General features: G+C 42.2%; 1 protein-coding gene across 2 annotated transcripts in view; it reads left to right on the forward strand.

The window, feature by feature from the left end:
* The window catches only part of DDHD2 (DDHD domain containing 2), a 440,822-nt gene that overhangs the window by 192,980 nt on the left and 230,495 nt on the right, over positions 1-17,347 (forward strand). For both annotated transcript variants that reach the window (XM_069213949.1, XM_069213948.1), the window contains exons 7-8: positions 122-263; positions 11,125-11,333. In XM_069213949.1, coding sequence (XP_069070050.1) covers positions 122-263; positions 11,125-11,333 — 351 coding nt within the window. The remainder of the gene's footprint in view (positions 1-121; positions 264-11,124; positions 11,334-17,347) is intronic.

The following is a 17,347-nucleotide window of genomic DNA, read 5'->3' on the forward strand; positions in this document are numbered from 1 at the left end:
GTGTTCTATCAAATATATCTTAGTAGGGAGTTGCCAGGAGAAACTAGACAAAAATATGAAATCAAATGTTTTAATTTCTTTTGAATTTTAAACCTTTGCTCAGAATAATTTTTTCTTTCAGTGAAGGATTTCCGGTTTATTTCTCTAAATCTCGTTCATTCTCACTTCAAGAAAGCTCAGGAAGAGAAGAAAATTGGGCGGGTGGAGTTTCTTCCAGTAGACTGGCACAGTGCATTGCATGCAGATGCTACTGGTGTGGACAAGTGAGTATATCCTTTGGTATACAATATCACAAAATACATAATCTAAAAATAATGCTGAACTTCCATAAACACTAGCATAATCGGCAACCGTTCATCATGATCCGGTAATGTCATTGGCCATATTTGTGATATAAAATGATCTAGTGCAGTGAATCTTAACCTTTGAGCCAAGGGCCCGTGGGGTCTTCAGTGTCTATCCAGGGGTCCACGACTATTTATGAAGATAATATTAGCAGATTAATAAAGTATATAAACATTAAGAAAACAAAATTGAAAGATTTTAAAAGCTATTTATATATGTACGAATTGTATATTAGGAGCTAAAAATTAGGTTGGTGTCCTTATTGTGAATTGTGGGAGCAGCACAAGTACAGCACTAGAATCTAATATTGATTTTTGATGGCCCCAATTGAAGCATCAGTACTGGTATGTGGAGATAAAAAGAAAACGTATTGGAAGCAAAAAAGACAGTGATATGCTAAAGTCTTATATTGCTTTGTTATTGTAGTACATCTAACAATGGAGAAACTACAATTAGCCTAGAAAATTTTGATTTTTGCATATATTTTTGTTAGTGAATTAACTTATTCAATAAGTTGTTTGTGTGTGATATGTACTTGCGTTCCTAGTTTTGTGAATTGGTTTGAGGCTTAAATCACAGAAATTGCTTAAACGGTAATCACCTGCTTCCAGCATATTTGTTTCTCTATTTTTGTGTATTGCCATGAGGCTCAAATCATAGAAATTGCTTAGGTGGGGGTTCTCTGGCTTGCAGCATGGATTCAAAGGTAGTCAGCGGATGTCAGAAGGTTAAGAATTGCTGATCTTAGGGCAAAGACCTATATCACTAAAAGTGCTTCCCATTGTGAATATTTTAATATTTTGAATACTTAATAGCATTAATCTATAGATTTATCTATATATTAGGGTCATCAGTAGCCACCTTTAGTTGCATTTACATATGTTTTGTGAAGGTTTTCGTACACTGGGAATCCATAAGTTATCGGAATTATGTTGCACCCTTTACAGCCTCTAAGTTGGCAGCATGGTGTAATACCCTTGAATAGGGGATTTGAAAACATTAATGTTAAATAGATGGCTATAACTTCACAAGGTGCTTAAAGCATTGTTTTCGTAAACCCATGGGGTAAAAAAATGTAATTATTTTAGTGATTCGCTTTTTACTAATTCGTGACATTGACATTGCTCTCATGAGTTAGGATTTCAGCCAATGAGAAGCCAGGAAAATGATTTCTTAAATCTGATTTCCTTTAAACCAATATCTGTTCCCCAAATGTGGTATTCTCTATGAATAATGATAAATACAGTTTGATTGAATCAGCCCTCTTTCTTCAGTCATCACTTAAGTGTAAACAAAATAATTCTCATGGTAAGGACCAGGAACCGGTCCTGAAACCTTTTGCCCACCTTCTTTGTTTTCTGGTGTGTGTGTAAATATGTTACAATGTACTTTCTGACCTATACACATTATTCTATTAGTAACAGATTGTTGAAGATGTAAAATTTCCTAGCTTTTGTAATGGAAAGTTTCAATTCTATTAAGGACACAGAGGCGTGGATAATGCACATCTTCACTTTTTTCAACAGCAGCCTTAAAAGCAACAGAACAAACACCTTTCCCAAGAACCCTGGAGAAAACGACAATCAACATTAACCTAGCATAGTCCTCCTTTATGCATATAGTCCATCAGCACTTGCCAAATCCCCTCTTTCTTTGAGCGAGAGTTGCCTCTCTTTGTGCAGTTCTTATTCTTGCTTGGAGACCTCTTTCCCTCTAAAGTAGGGCATAGCCTTGTAAGATATACAACCCAAAACTGCAAAGCACATCAAGAATATCAGTGACACGGTGATTGAATAAATGCAAGTATAACTATGGCTACAAAATTAACATGTTCATTCCAACCATCTGAATACAATAGCCAGATAAAATAGTCTTCTACTTATGCTGTACTGCTCTCAGACCCTTCATCCATCAACCCCCAACAGGGGAGGGGGGAGAGGAAATCTCTGAATGGGGTGGGAAAAAATCCTTACCTCTGTGTCCTTAATAGAATTGAAACTTTATGCAACAAAAGCTAGGAAATTTTACATTCTATGGCAGGACCAGAGGCGAGGATTATGCTCATTCAAAGAATACTTACCACCAATGTAGCAATGTTGACTATTGGTTTGAAGTAAAATGTCTTGAACGAACAGTCGTACTTCTAATCGGCCGTGTTCAAGATTTCCTCCAACCTAGCTCCCAAAGAAACAGCCTTGGATGCCATGGCGCCTCTTGGGGGAGTACGGATCAAAAATAGATGTGTCAATACCTGCGTCCAGCATTACGTTTTCCACCCACCTAGCTATAATGAGAGAGGATACCGCTGTAAACGGTTTATGTAAGGAAATCAAAGGATGACGTTTCCCAGCTAGGCAAACTTTCTCAGTCATGGCTTCATAAGCCTTAATGCACCTTACCACAAACAACTTTGGTACCTCGTGAAAAGCAGGATAAGATACTATGGTGAATTACATTTCACCTTCCCATAAATGTGAAAAGAGACCCCTTATGGGCTGAATATCCTCCCTGTAATGTCCAGGGCTCTCACGTCAGACACTCATCTACAAGAAATCGGGCATAACAGCATGGCCAACTGACCTGCTGATTCCTTCTTAGTGAAGTACTTCTTGTATTGCCATGAAAAGAAAAGGTCTCTGTTGGCATCCCAAAGAGCAGAATCTGGGTTCTGGTAAAACAGACAATCTTATACCTCATCAATTTCCGAACAAAAGGATGTTCACCTACAGGAATGACATAAGTGAGAAGATGTCCAGTCAATCTGGCTGATCTGAAGGTGTTCATCGACCAGTCCGGGACCAGATAGGATAAAAAAATTCAAGATGTGGATCACTTTGGACTTCATGGGATCTGTATTCCTTCATAAACATAAACTTAAACCATCGCCTGCAAGCAGATCAGCATCTTTTAGTTGTTCCATCTGCCCATGCTTTGGACAAGAGGTTCCGAGCCTCCTCCGAAAGTCCCTGGGCTTCCCAGCGAGACCTGTAATTCTCTAAGCCTTGAGGCGTAATGTCCCGTCTCGAATCATGTGGTTGGGATTCACCCAAGTGTCTTGAAGATATCCAGCCTCTGGGGTATACGGATTGGAAAGTTCCACCATCACTGGAAACCAAGTGGAGTGATGCCCACCAGTTTCGCCCTCGGTCGTCTGACCTGACCCAACAATCTTATTATCATAATGGATGGAGAAAAGGCGTACCTCTTCTCCATACTCCAGTCCTGCAGGAAGGCATCCGTCACTGGCTCTTGCTGGTCTGGCACTGAAGTACTTGTACTTGCCCTATTTGTAATCCATTTGAGAGGCAAACAAATCCACTGTGGAGGAGCCCCTTTGCCTTTCTATTCTCTTGAAACCCTCCGGGAGTAACTTCCATGTACTGAGATGCTGAAGGTATCAGGAGTGCCAGTCGGCCACATCATTTGACTTCCCGGAGCATATTTGGCTATCAACGAAATGTTGTTTTCCGGGCAATACTGGCAAATTCCTGGTAACGCGTCGAATATGTAACAGAACAACTAGGTCCTAAACAACTATATCCTAAACCACTACTGCTAAACAACTAAAAAGTCTCTACAACTAAGTACTGAACAACTACTGTGTAAACAACAATTGTGCCTGAATAACAATCAATTGCCTGAACAACTAATATATATATATATATATATATATATATATACTAAACAACTAATAAACCATAAAAAACAAAACCTTACCTTAAAATTAGTTGTTCAGGCAATTGTTATTCAGTCACAATTGTTGTTTAGACAGTAGTTGTTCAGTACTTAGTTGTAGAGACTTTTTAGTTGTTTAGCAGTAGTGGTTTAGGATATAGTTGTTTAGACCTTCCTTTACCTCCCCCAGGAACTGTTGATTTTTGCATTGTGTCCGCTTTGAGATTAGCTTATTGCCATTTTTACAAAGACTGTACATGATATTGTTTTCATTCATAGTTCCTAAAGTATCTAAGTGGAGTACCTTACATTTAAAGTGTTTAATGTAAATCTTGAACCTGTGGTTCTTAAAATAAACTAAGAAAAGATATTTTTCAATATAAAAACCTATTGGCCTGGAGTAAGTCTTTGAGTGTGTGTTCCTCATTTATTGCCTTTGTGTGTACAACAAATGCTTAACACTACCCTCTGATAAGCGTACTGCTCGACCACACTACCACAAAATAGAGCATTAGAATTATCTAATTTTGCCACTATCTTACCTCTAAGGGGAACTCTTGGACTTTGTGCACGCTATTTCTTACTTTGAAATAGTATATACAGAGCCAACTTCCTACAACCATCAACAGTATATCGTACAGGTAAACAGTCAAGCTTATGCTGCAACTGCAGAGGAATTCTATTCCTAGCTTGAGAACCTGGTAAAACACCAAGGGGCTGACGGCAGGCCGAAGGGGAGTGTATGGAATCCATATGCCAGCTGCAACCATAGGGAGGGTGAATATTTGCGACTTAGTTATGCATTTTTGAGATCTAGGCGCACCAACCATTCCCCCGGACTCAGCAGACCTTGTGAATTTCCTGAGATTGATTACTGCCTGTTGTCCATCACCTCTTTTCTCCACTAAAAAAAAAGGTTGCTCACAGAGTTGTTACTCTTGCTTACCTTCAGCACCCCTCAGTCAGTGGGCGCCTTCCCTTAAGGAGGTTTTAAGCAGCTCTTCCTAGTAGAAAGCAGAACCTCTAGGTTCCAGTTTCGGGACTTAACAAGGGGAGTTGGCAGTCAATGACCCCCCCAACCTACATTTTGAAGTCTTTCTCATTCTCCATCAGAGTGGGACCCATGTCACTAGATAAGAAATCCTGGCACACTGTCTGCGGAGTTTCTCATACTTATACTCACTTGTAGTCAGAGATTATGGTTTTCTTAGGCACACCTCCGGGGCTCTTCAGGTAGCTCCTGTCTGTGAGTAAATGCCCCTTTTTGCGTTGTCACCCTTATTTGTTGCTGAATTGTATTGCAGGTTTTTAGACAGCATGCTAGGGCACTGCTGCCTAGTGTGTGTACATGCTGTGGCCCCTAAATCATGTAAAAACTGGCCACAATTGGCATTTTTTAACTGTCCTATAAAGTGTCATGTGTATGGTGTAGAACATACACACATTGCATAGAAATTGTAAAATGTCACCTGTGGACTGCAGCAACTATTGTGTAATCCACTTGTGTAACACTGGAAAACATGGCTTCACACCTACATATGTTAACTGACTTCTACAGTTTAAACCTGCAGTTCGATCGGTCACAATAATCCTTTTGTCAGGGAGGAAAACTTTCATTTAAATATTAGTAAGTCACCCCTAACCAACTTCATTTTTGTATATTCCCACATATGGAGTGATAATTAGAAAAGAATGGGTGTTAGTCAACAATGTCTTCATATTTGGCTTAGTTTGTGGCTCCGCTTGTGAGTTAATTTGTACAACCCCTGATGATATCACATACATTTGAGGGAATGCTGTACAAAATAAATGTTTACATTTCCTGAAAAACTACAATTAGAAATTGTTAAATGGGCAGGTCTGTTGCCAGACTGTAAAACAACATATTAGTCAGACAAGAGTTAATGTGTAACATGATTCTATGACAGGCCTGGAAGCCAAGATTACACTCATCTTTCTTCACTTTTTTATTAATAGCCTTAAAAGCAACAGAAAAAACACCTTTCCCAAGAAGCCTCGGGAAAAGGACAAACAACATTAACCAATCATATTCCTCCTTTATGCATATAGTCCATCAGCGCATTCTACACCTCCTCTTTCATCACTGCTCCAGCAGCCTGAAGTTAAGTGCTCTGTTGTGTTCCACGTGTTATACATCTTTGTGTATTGCTTACTGTGTTCTAAGGGCTATATAGTTTCTACACTCAACCTTTGCCTTTCAGAGCGACACAGGATCGCAACTCAGCGTTCCTCACACAACTGTTATTTCCTTGAGACGTGAGCCAGTATAAACCGAGTGGTGAGCGGCGACCACTAGTGGACCCTCTATCACCATAGACACATAGCCACGTTCTTGGTGAAATATGTAAGAGACCTTAAGAACGGCATAAATCGCTCCTGGCGGTAAAGTCAGGATTAGCTGTTGGACGCTACAGGTCTCCTTACTCAAACACTAGACATGGCAGAGGAGGGAAAACAGTCCAGCGCCCTCATATCCCTAGAGATTCTCTCTGGCTGGGCCCTAAGGGCAGTAATATTCTGGAGAACACAAATTGCACACTTGATGAAAAGGCGTAGGTCTCTTCTAATCAAGGTAGACTTAACATTGGGGGGTTTTAAAACTTCAGAGGCTTGTCCCAGGGCACAGGGAGGGTTGTTTGGTGACCCGTTCGAAGAGTTAGACAAGTTTGTTGCCACCTCCAATTCCCTCGATAAAGCGCAGGCCCCTATCAAAAATATTTTTTCCTCCAAGGTTTTTGTTGGGGCCGGTCCAGGCAGGGGGCACTTGACCGGCCGCTTTATCTCCAATGCCACCCAGAGATGCCAAGGCTCCCGCTAAGGACAATGGCAGGATCAGTCCAAATTTGGAGAGCTTTTCCTTCTAGACAAATCCAGAGGAACCATGCGACCAGAGGAGGAAGTCGTGGTCACCTCCAAGACTCTTCCCAAAGTGAGAACTCTACTTTCTTCCAAACTAAGATGGGCGGCGGGGCGGTTGGCTCTATTCCTAGAAAATTGCCATGATTTGACAACCAATGCGTGGGTTCTTCAGACAGTCCAGGGCTTTCATATAGAGTTCATGGGGACTTGTTGCCAGTCATCCAGACCACAACCTCTGGTTTTCTCTAAAGAGCAATCAATCCTCATCAAGCAGGAAGTCCTGAAATCGCTAAGGAAGGGAGCTTTCATTCCCACTGTCGTTGAACCAAACAACTCTGTGAGCAACTTTTTTTTTTAGTGGAGAAAAGAGGTGATGGACAACAGGCAGTAATCAATCTCAGGAAATTCACAAGGTCTGCTGAGTCCGGGGGACTGGTTGGTGCGCCTAGATCTAAAAAATGCATAACTGTAAGTCGCAAATATTCACCCTCCCTATGATTGCAAGAAAAGGCTGCCTAAGAGAGGAGATACATGAGGAGCTGTGCAAGAAGAATGCATATTAGCCCACTGCAGCCAATGAAAAGATCTGCACGGTCAGGCCGTGTTGAGAAGCCAGGTGTTAGTCATGGGTCAAACAAGGGCTATTTGGGCCCAACCATGTGGGTTGAGGTTGTTTGCCTCTCATGTCCAGGGGTCTGTCCTGCAGTTGACTCTCAGTGGTAGCGATGGAAAGCAGTCAGTGGCTGCTTAGGGAGGTAGTATGCGGATGCTTGAGCTCAACACCTGGCAAACACCCTTTAGTGTAATTAATGATTGTTCAACCCATTGCTTGAGTTTCAAGAAGAAAAGTACTTTAACAAACACTAGGCCTACATTCTAAACGTGGAAAAATGTACATGATGCTATTTAGTGTTGTTTGCATGTGTATGTAGGTGCTGCTATTGATCCTAGTCCTTCTTTTTTGATCCAGGTTATTCCCTCCCCAGGTCTGATTCTAGTGGGATTAAGATCAGGTGCAGATTGTCCCTGTGTGTGTGTGTGTGTGTGTGTTAGTGCACAGTCTTTTACCTCATTTTACTGAGTCTCACTTAAGAAGTCTTTCAGTCCATGAAACGGCAGCCGCTTCTTTGGTGGCTTCCCAGCTCCTGTGATGCTCGGTAAAAATCAAAAAACGAATTCCATATACTCACATTGGGCACTCGGTGCAAGGGAACACAACTGTGAAACATGCTGGGACTTTCACATCCCAGCACTGTGTGACAGGTGTCTTCTTGTAGTGCGTCCTGGAGACCCAAAGATCCCTGATCTGTGGTTGCATGGGGGCCAATTTGATCAGTCAGCTGAGAGCTGCAGCAGTCTGTAAAAGTGCTTTCCAAATTCAAAAGCGAAGAATTTGCACCTGTGCTGCTTATTGCCAAGAACATTAGAAAGCATATTCAGCAGTTTTCCAAGAAGAAGAAATGCATGTAATTGTTAGACAATAGAAGAAAGTGCAACTGTATTCATCAGTTTCATCTCAGGCCCCATCACAAACATCACCGCTACATCACAGATGGTCTTGTCATTTATTTGAGTGGGTGGCTTGAGCTTTAGGTATGGAGAAAAAAAACTCTTAGCAAGTTCCCCTTCCACAACAGGTGTGATTGAGTTGAGTACGCCTGTGTTCTGCGCACCAGTCTCTTATAAACTGACAGAGGTACACACCCATGCATCGCCACACCATCAGAGGGTGTTGCTGGTGTCTTCAGGGCCAGAGTAAAGTCAGCACTGATGCTCATCACTGAATGGGTGCAAGCACACCTCTGTCTCACGCAGCAGGGCACAGTGGGGAAAGCCAAAGCTTTAGTTTGCGGATTTTGCCATAACCTTCAAAGACACTGTGGCAGCTACATGGTAGTTTAGAGAGAGCTGTACCTTCCCAACCTTAGTACATGTCTTTCGACAAAGCCAAGTAACTTTGTTCTCTCAAATGCAAAAGATTTGCATTTAAGTTAGTTATTGCACTGCAGCTTAACTGCTCTGTAGCAGACACTGTCCCCCAAGCTTTCCAGTCCACTGCTTCTGAGAGATGATCAAATGAGAGAAGGACTGACTTCCACTTACCTTAGCTCAGCCCTGCTGCTTCCAACTGATGTGATTCTGAGCATTATCCAAAACCTGCCAGAAGTGCACTAATGAAATATAGAGTTTTGCAAATAATAAAGGAAGCACTACCTGTTAAAAACTGCAATAGTTTGTGGTTGCTGGGAAGCCGAAGGGACATTACAAAAATGTGGAAGAGAGGACCAATAGCACCAAACGTGGACGGATGGCTCTTAGGTATGTACTTGCCTGTGATAGAAGGATGCACAAGTGCAGTGTAGGCCCTAAAATATTTGAAAAGATCTGAACCCAAGGAGATCACCTGTGGTGTCCCCCTGAGTTCATCCCTGAGCCCCACACTCTTGAACACATATATAACCCCGCTGTCCAACATCGTCAGATCCCACGGTCTCGGCAAAATTTCCAATGCAGAAGACACCTTACTCATCCTCTCACACACCAACAACCCCTGCACCACCAGCACCAGCTTCCACAGATGCATCGCAAGCATTGCTGATTGGATAAAGAACAACTGCCTGCAGTTGAACACAGACAAGAAGGAAGTATTGATCTTTATCAACAGCAGCAACACACGGAACAACTCTTGTTGGCCATCAGACCTAGGACGCGCACACCCTCTACCTTGGAATGATCATTGACAACAAGCTTACAATGAAATCTCAGAGAACACAGTCTCCTCCACCTTCCTCCTCACTTTGCACATGCTACATAAGATATTCAAGTGGCTACCAAAACACACAAGACGCACAGTGACACAAGCCCTTGTCACCAGCCGACTGGACTACTGCAACGGCGTCTATGTAGGAATTTCTGCACACCTCCTTGACCTTCCCCAACAAACCCACATCACACACCACCTCAGGCAATTCCACTGGCTGCCCTTACAGAAGAGATGCCAATTCAAGCTGCTGACCTACGCACACAAGGCTCCACACAACCCAGGACCCTTGTACATTAACCACTGCCTGAACTTCCACCAAACTTCGAGAAGACTACGTTCTGCCTCCTTTTCACTTGCCCATACTCCCTGCATCTACCAAAGCAGAAGTGGATGACGCTCCTTCTCTCACGTTGCAGCAAAAAGTTGGAATAGCCTCCCCACCCACCTCCGGACCATCATCTCACTTCCGGAATTCTGAATGGCCCTCAAGACCTGGCTGTTCAACTAAGCCTCTGGGGCCTGCAAGCGCTTGGATATCCTATTGGGTGATTAGCTATGCTTTATAAATCCTGATTGATTGATTGATTGATTAATAGTCTGACTCCTGAGAGGATATTCACAAGGTAAGGAATCTGTGGTTAGATACAGCATCCACCAGAAAAAGTGGTACCAAAGGTAAGTAACTTGTTAATTGTATGCTTCAACTAATCGTAAGAACTTGCTTTGTTTAATCAAAGGATGTTTCAGCATATAACCTTTGAACTAAGTACTTACGAAAAGTTTATATCCATTATTGTACTCCATATGCTTAATTGTGCTCAATTTGTGATGGGTCGGGAAAGCCCGAGCAAAAAATAAAGATGCCTTTAAATTCTGTTTTTATCTTGTCACATTTGCCAGTGTTTCAAAGGAAGAGGTCAAATGTCAGGCTGTTTTCTGATAGATTGCTGGTTATTCTTCGAACATAGGGATTGGTATTTACTTTTCTTTCTCTAACTTGAAAGTAAGAGGAATTTTAAAGTGAATTATATATCAATCTTGGTAGAATACAGGGAGTGTGAAAGGAAGGGCTGTAGGGTGTATGCATTCAGCAGGTAGGAAATAAAAAATAAAGCAAATTTTTTGTAACTCTGAAGTGTGTTGAAAACAGAGATTTTAATTGGACCTGGTGATTCATAAATGATAGATATTCATAGCAACCCGATTTACACACCTTAGCATTTGTGTACTATAGAGTTTTATCAATAAAGGTGCATGTTTGTACAAATCTAGTGCCCATTTCAATGGAAAATGTGCTTATATACAATGTGCTACCACACAATGCTTTAGTTACTACCTCATCTCAATTAAAGGTAGGTGTATCGCAAAATGTAGTTGTTCCAAAAATTGGGTGGGGGTTCTCGGACGTTTGGGAAGCACTGATCAAAACTGTTTACTTGTGTTGTCTTTTATCTATTTAGTGACATTCAAAGAATTACTCTACCAAGCATTACCAAATTACGACAATTCACCAATGAGACCCTCCTGGATCTTTTCTTCTACAACAGTCCCACCTACTGCCAGACCATTCTAGATACAGTTGTCAAAGAAATGAATGGACTCTATAAACTTTTCCAGCAGAGGAATCCAGAGTTCAAAGGAAAAGTCTCAGTGGCGGGTCATAGTTTAGGTATGTTATCCTAACTAGTGTTTAATCCAGCTGCATGGGGATTATTATGTAATGACTCAAAATTAATTTGAAGCTTGACATTGTTGACGTTAGTGGATGAAGTGTGATATTTCTTAACTATCATTTGTAAAATAGTAGACTGCACTCAAATGTTGATCATGAGGCTGTACTATCGCACTGGCCTAACTAATGTGGGGGCTCCTAATAAGCAGCACAGCCTTTTTTGCCTGCTGTAGCTATAAGACCTAGACTCCATTGGATCTATCTCAACTTTTCATCTGGGTTTATGAGCCGAGCTCCATCTGGGATTTTCAAATCACCAAAGTTCAAGATTTGAAATTTGAAATCCTACTCTTAATTACTTTTGTTTGATCCCATTGGTCATTTCATATTTACATTTGTTTAAATTTCTCACCCTTTGTGCTACAACTTCTCATATTGGGCAGTCCAAGATATTTTGTTTTCTTTTTATAATCAATATTTTGGATCCTCCTTGCCGTGGGAGTGCCAAATTCTCCTCCCATCCCATGTTTGTTACTCGTGAATTTCTCCATTCCAGTGGCAGTCCAACTGTACACAAGAAGCACAACAGTTGGCCAGGCAGCTCTCTCTTCCCTATTTTAGAGCAGCCCTTCCCTGTCATTGCTTTAGTTTTCACTGATAGTAGGGAGAGGAGCAGCTGCCTGTCCGCCTATTTTCTCACATGGCTGCCAGACCCATGGTATGTTGGAGTACTACCACATAATTGTTGGGGTCACACATGTGGGCCCAAGCCATGCTGAAAATCTCAGCAGGATCATGCTCCAGACCTAGACACCTGGGAGGCAGGGGCCCACCGTAGAAATGCCCCTGCAGGCCTCTGCAGCAGACATGAGGCCAGAGAAGCTGTCATTTGTTACTTAGAGATCAGAGGAAGACGCGCTTGGCCTAAGTGGCTTTTGGTTCTCTATACCCAGGGTCATCAAAGCCATCTTTGCATGGTCGATAAATTCATGCTTCTACATCACAGGCTACTCTGGGAAGGCAGAGAGATTGAGCTTCATGAAGATTCTGGGCCCTTGGGACACATTTTACTGCTCTCCACCTGGTGAACCTTCTGTGTGGAATCTAATCATTCATTGAGCTTGAAACTTTAGCATTGCTGAGTAAAGAGTAAACCTTGTCGGCGTGGGCATAATTATAGTTCTAGGTAGGGGACTGGAGCTAGGGCTCTGTTTCCCAAATTCAGTTGATGTGGATGACATCTCTGTGACCCTTCGGGAAACATAAGGAGCCTTCTGAGAAGGCAAAGGGCTCTTTTGAAGGGCATTGCTGAAGAACTAACCTACTACTGAGGTTTCAGCTTCTCTGCCTTGAGGCCCTCTCAGCATGCTGCCACTGTACAGAAAGGGTTCTTAGGAGTTCCTGGTGTATTTGCAGACTCCGGTGGGACATCCAGCACTGTTTCCTCTCTTCAGTTAGAAAGGCCACTGACTGATCTGCTTCGCTCACCCATTCTGCAACTCCATTGCCTATTCTTTTTAGATTTTACCAAACCAGCAGCTGTAACACTGGCAGCTATTCTCTATAAGAACATCTTTTTCTTCTCCCCCACAGTTCCCAGACTGTGTGGAAGACTAGGGAATACAGGGCAGTGAGGATTCCTGTGGGCTATGGAACTTGACCTTTTCCCAAAAAGACCATTTGTATGTGTTTGCCATAGTTACACTGTTTGTTTTCTCGGAAGTCTTTAAGCAGGCATATGACCATGGAGGAAATTATTGTTTGGGGCTGCTTTTTTCATAGACCCTTTGAGTTACTACTTTTTTCAGAGACTGATAATGAATAAGCCATTCATGATTTGTTGGTTTATGTAGCCCAAGCAAAGTGTTTCACCTCCAGCAACACAGGCCTGCCATTATTTGTCAGCCTGGCCCCAGTTTCTCATGACCATTTCCCGAGAGAGTTGGTTAGGACGCTCGGATACACTTCTACTGCCACCAAAGTGTGCCTCATTCTCGAATTGTAACATGGCCTCAGCTTTCTGTTCAGTCATCTGGGAGCACAGTACAAGTGTTGTTTTACAGTTCCTACAAATAGAACAGGACTATGTATTAGACTAACACGAACGTCATAATATAGAGACTTATTCCACAATTATTATCAGTTAGTGTGGGCGTTTCTCGGCTAGCTCACTGTACCACATCCTACCCCCAAACAGAACAGGGGAAGATGATGTTGGCAACCTCAAACATGACACTCTGATTGCCAAGAAATCTGTGGAAACAGATCAAACCTTTTGGTTAATCACTCTTGCTTGCACAAGGTGAACGCAAGAAAGATACAAAAATAATTTTCAAAACTTTTATTGAAATTATTGTGTTTTTGTATAAAAAGCATGTGCTGCGTTTATTAGAAAGATAAGACACACAACTGTAATGGGCATCATTAGAATGATAAACAATATGAACAGGTCAACCATAGTAATCATTGCTTATGTTTACGTCCTCCGGTCGGTATCTAAAGAGATCACAGCAGGACTATCCTCTGCTAGATCAGTTGAGCTAGACTAACACCCATGCCTTGGTGCTGGGTGTCAGGAAGCCAGCAGGATGGAGGTCAGAGTCAGCAGGGCTGCATCTTGTAAGGGTCTTATTCAAATCCTAGCATAGAAGTGCTCCTCTCACTGAGCCATAGCACAGAAGCTGTTTATGTAAAAAAGTAGTGTTTTTATCCCACTGTCAGAGAAGCAGAGCAGCTTATTTGTTCTGACTAGCTAAAATAAAGTGTTGCCTAACAAGCACACCAATAAAGCAAACCAATATCATTGTGTTTTGAAATGTATGACCCTGAAACTATCTGTACGCACTACAGGGCGTCAGTGCCTATCACATATGCACATTCAATCATAAAAGTGTGGTAAAGGTTACCACGGAAAGAGATGTCACCTTCAGGAGTTGAATCTAAACTGGAGACTACATGAAAACCACACAGTGTCTTTCCATCCCAGAGCAGTGAAGTTTTCTATTGACACTGCATCCCACCTTTTGCCATATCTGCTCTGTATGTATGGTTTCTACATCGGATTGTGAGTACCTTCTCCACACTTCAGCAGGAGTGCCAGAAGGACCCTTCTTCCAGCTTACATTCTGAGAATGCACTCTAGGGATGGATGCACAGTTTTCTTTACACCGGCTGCCTCCATTTTACTGGTGCACAGTTTGTGTCTTTTTCAGCATATATAGAGGATAGTCTACCTAGCTTTTCTTTTTACTTCTGTATTACTTAATCAGTAATTGGTTGTTGTTTGTAGTCTGCAGGAAGTGGTGTTATTGAAGGCACTACTAGTATCAACATCTCTGTCTACTTCCATGTATATTATGCATTCTGCTACGTCCCTGTGTGCATGCCATTGGCAAATCTCGCTCCCAGTGTTTCCGCCCACTTGTCATTGGACTAAAAGAAACCTAATCTGGATAGAGATTAGCCACAAACCTGTTTCCCTTAACACTCCCAAATTCTTGCAATCAACAGGGTCACATAGGTCCCTTTTTCCCCTTTACTATGTTGCCCCCCTCATCCTGCCTACTATACCTTTGTCATGTTTGTGAGAGCAAGTAAGAGAACCCCTCCACACACACCATCCATCTCTCCTCTCTTCACCTCATACATAATTCAGTTCATCCAGTCTCTCAAATGTATATTTTCTTTATTTACCCTTATCCTCTCTCTTCATATTCTAGTATACTTATTCTCATCTATACCTTTCACCACCACTTCCTGTATTCTAGTATCTGCACTCTACTGTATCTACCCCTGCCTACAACCTAGTAACAACTCCCTACAGCTGCTGTAGTACTTTTAGCTCTGTTTTTACCATATAGACTCTACTTAAACCCTAGCACCTATTCCCTTGTACTGCTATCCTAACTACTCTATGGTACCCAGCGTAAGTCTATGCCCTACTGCCTAGATAAATAACTTGATAGGTCCCTTAGTCGGACAGGATTACATTTTGGATTTTGTATGGCTTCTGATGAATATATTTGGTATGACTGAAGAGGCACATGAAAATATGGCTCCTCTAAATGTGCACTTTGTATGCCATTAAGTCCACTGTCCCTTTTACTTTTTCAGCACTGTTGTCATTGATTATGGAATAGGTTCAAGGGAATAGGAATAGGGTAGATGAGAGAAAAGACTAGATTCTTGCTAATGTAACTCATCAGTAACTCATAATAGAGACTCTCAAACACCAGTATGCTAAAGAATGCAATATACACAAAGAGGGCTGTGATGAACAACTCTGCACCAAGAGTCCATGGGACCGCTTGATCCAGGTCTGTGCTGGAGACTGATTACCACTGCAGTTCCTAATGTAGCTAGAAGAAAGCACAGAAAGCAAGGAGGCATTTTTCATTATAATATTAACACAAGTATTCAAATGCACAGAAAGGAAAACAGGACTAAAAGAAGACTTGAAAGAGAGGAAGTTTGGGTGACCGCTCCTGAGCATGGAAAATCCAATAACTCTAAGGGCCTCATTATGATTTCAGCGGACGGTTTAAGTCGTCCACCTCAGTTTCCGCCTGCTGGCTTAGCAGGAAATGGCCTACAGCATTGTCTCCGGCTCGTAATCGAGCTAGCCGCAATGCTGTAGGTTGCAGGGTGCGCCAGCACCCTTGCAGTGTTCACTGTTTGCAAAGCAGACAGTGAAGATTGCGAGGGTGCTGGCCAAGGGGGTGCCTGCACTGCTCATGCCAAGTTCTCCGACAGCCTTTTCATGGCTGTGCTACTGCCATAAAATCACTGGCGGGGAACAAAGTCGTAATCCCCAGGGCAGTGCTGCGTCCAGTGCTGCCCTGGTGAATTAGGACTGCCAGGGCGACTAGGCCTGGCTGTGCTGGTGGTCCGACCACGGCGCAACCACCTTGGCTATAACATGGCGCTCAAACCGCTGCCGCCAACCACGTGAACCTGGCTGTCATGAGACCACCAGGTTCATAATGAGGCCCTAAGTGTTGCCAAGTACTTTAATGCTGCATCAGACCTGCTTTATATGTCTCTGCTATCCGGTACTCAAATTGTGGAACTTGACACAGTCCCTACTGCCATCTTGGATTTGATACTCACCAGCGGTAATGCATAAACCTTTATTCACCACCTCTGAGCAGCAACACTTCAACCACCTTCCATCCTGGTGCCACTAAAGACTACTGTGTATCGTTCACACACTGTACAAAGACTGCTGATTGTGAATGATTCCATTAGGGAGAGATTTGCTATTCATGACAAGTAGCAAGTGCACCTGTTTTTCTTCAAGCATATCATGTAGTTAAGGGAGTTAAATAGCCAACACAGACCATTGGATGGAAATGTGCAATTCAATATAACCCACTTGTAATTGCTCTTGCACATTCTATTCCATTGTTTTAACTCTGCTGTGCCAATGCAGTCAAGCACCCACCATATGTGAACACATATTGGCAATGCGATATGTCTGACTTATACCTGAAAGTGCCCTTTCAGATACTGCTGAGTTTAGGTACTCAATACCCCATCATATATGCATTTTGGCACGCTTTTTTGTATACGCACATCCCTTTCATCCACCCACTGACACATTCTTACACCCATCCACTCACCCACACATATAAAACACATACTCTGTTCCATATGCAAGATAATTTAAAGGAATAAAAGTAGAAGGGCTGAATCATGGAGTTATTTGTTCTACATGTGACGGTTATCAGCCTTGCATCACGTAATTTTCCTGTGTTTCATTATACAAATTGAGAATGGCTTTTTGGCAATTTTGTTACATATTTATACTATTGATTCTATCTTGGTTGCCTTTGGGAATCTTCGGTTTTTGTTTTACTTAACTTTCGTTGGTTGCTACTATGTCTTTTTCTTTCCCTTTTACACCTTCTGTTGTGGTTTCAGTCACATGGACTATGGTGGTGGTGTATTGTGAACTAGTCGTATCCAATATTGAATCATGTATTAATTATTGTTCTAGCTCGGATGAAGTA

This window comes from Pleurodeles waltl, chromosome 11 (assembly GCF_031143425.1).
Source record: "Pleurodeles waltl isolate 20211129_DDA chromosome 11, aPleWal1.hap1.20221129, whole genome shotgun sequence".
Classification (NCBI taxonomy): domain Eukaryota; kingdom Metazoa; phylum Chordata; class Amphibia; order Caudata; family Salamandridae; genus Pleurodeles; species Pleurodeles waltl.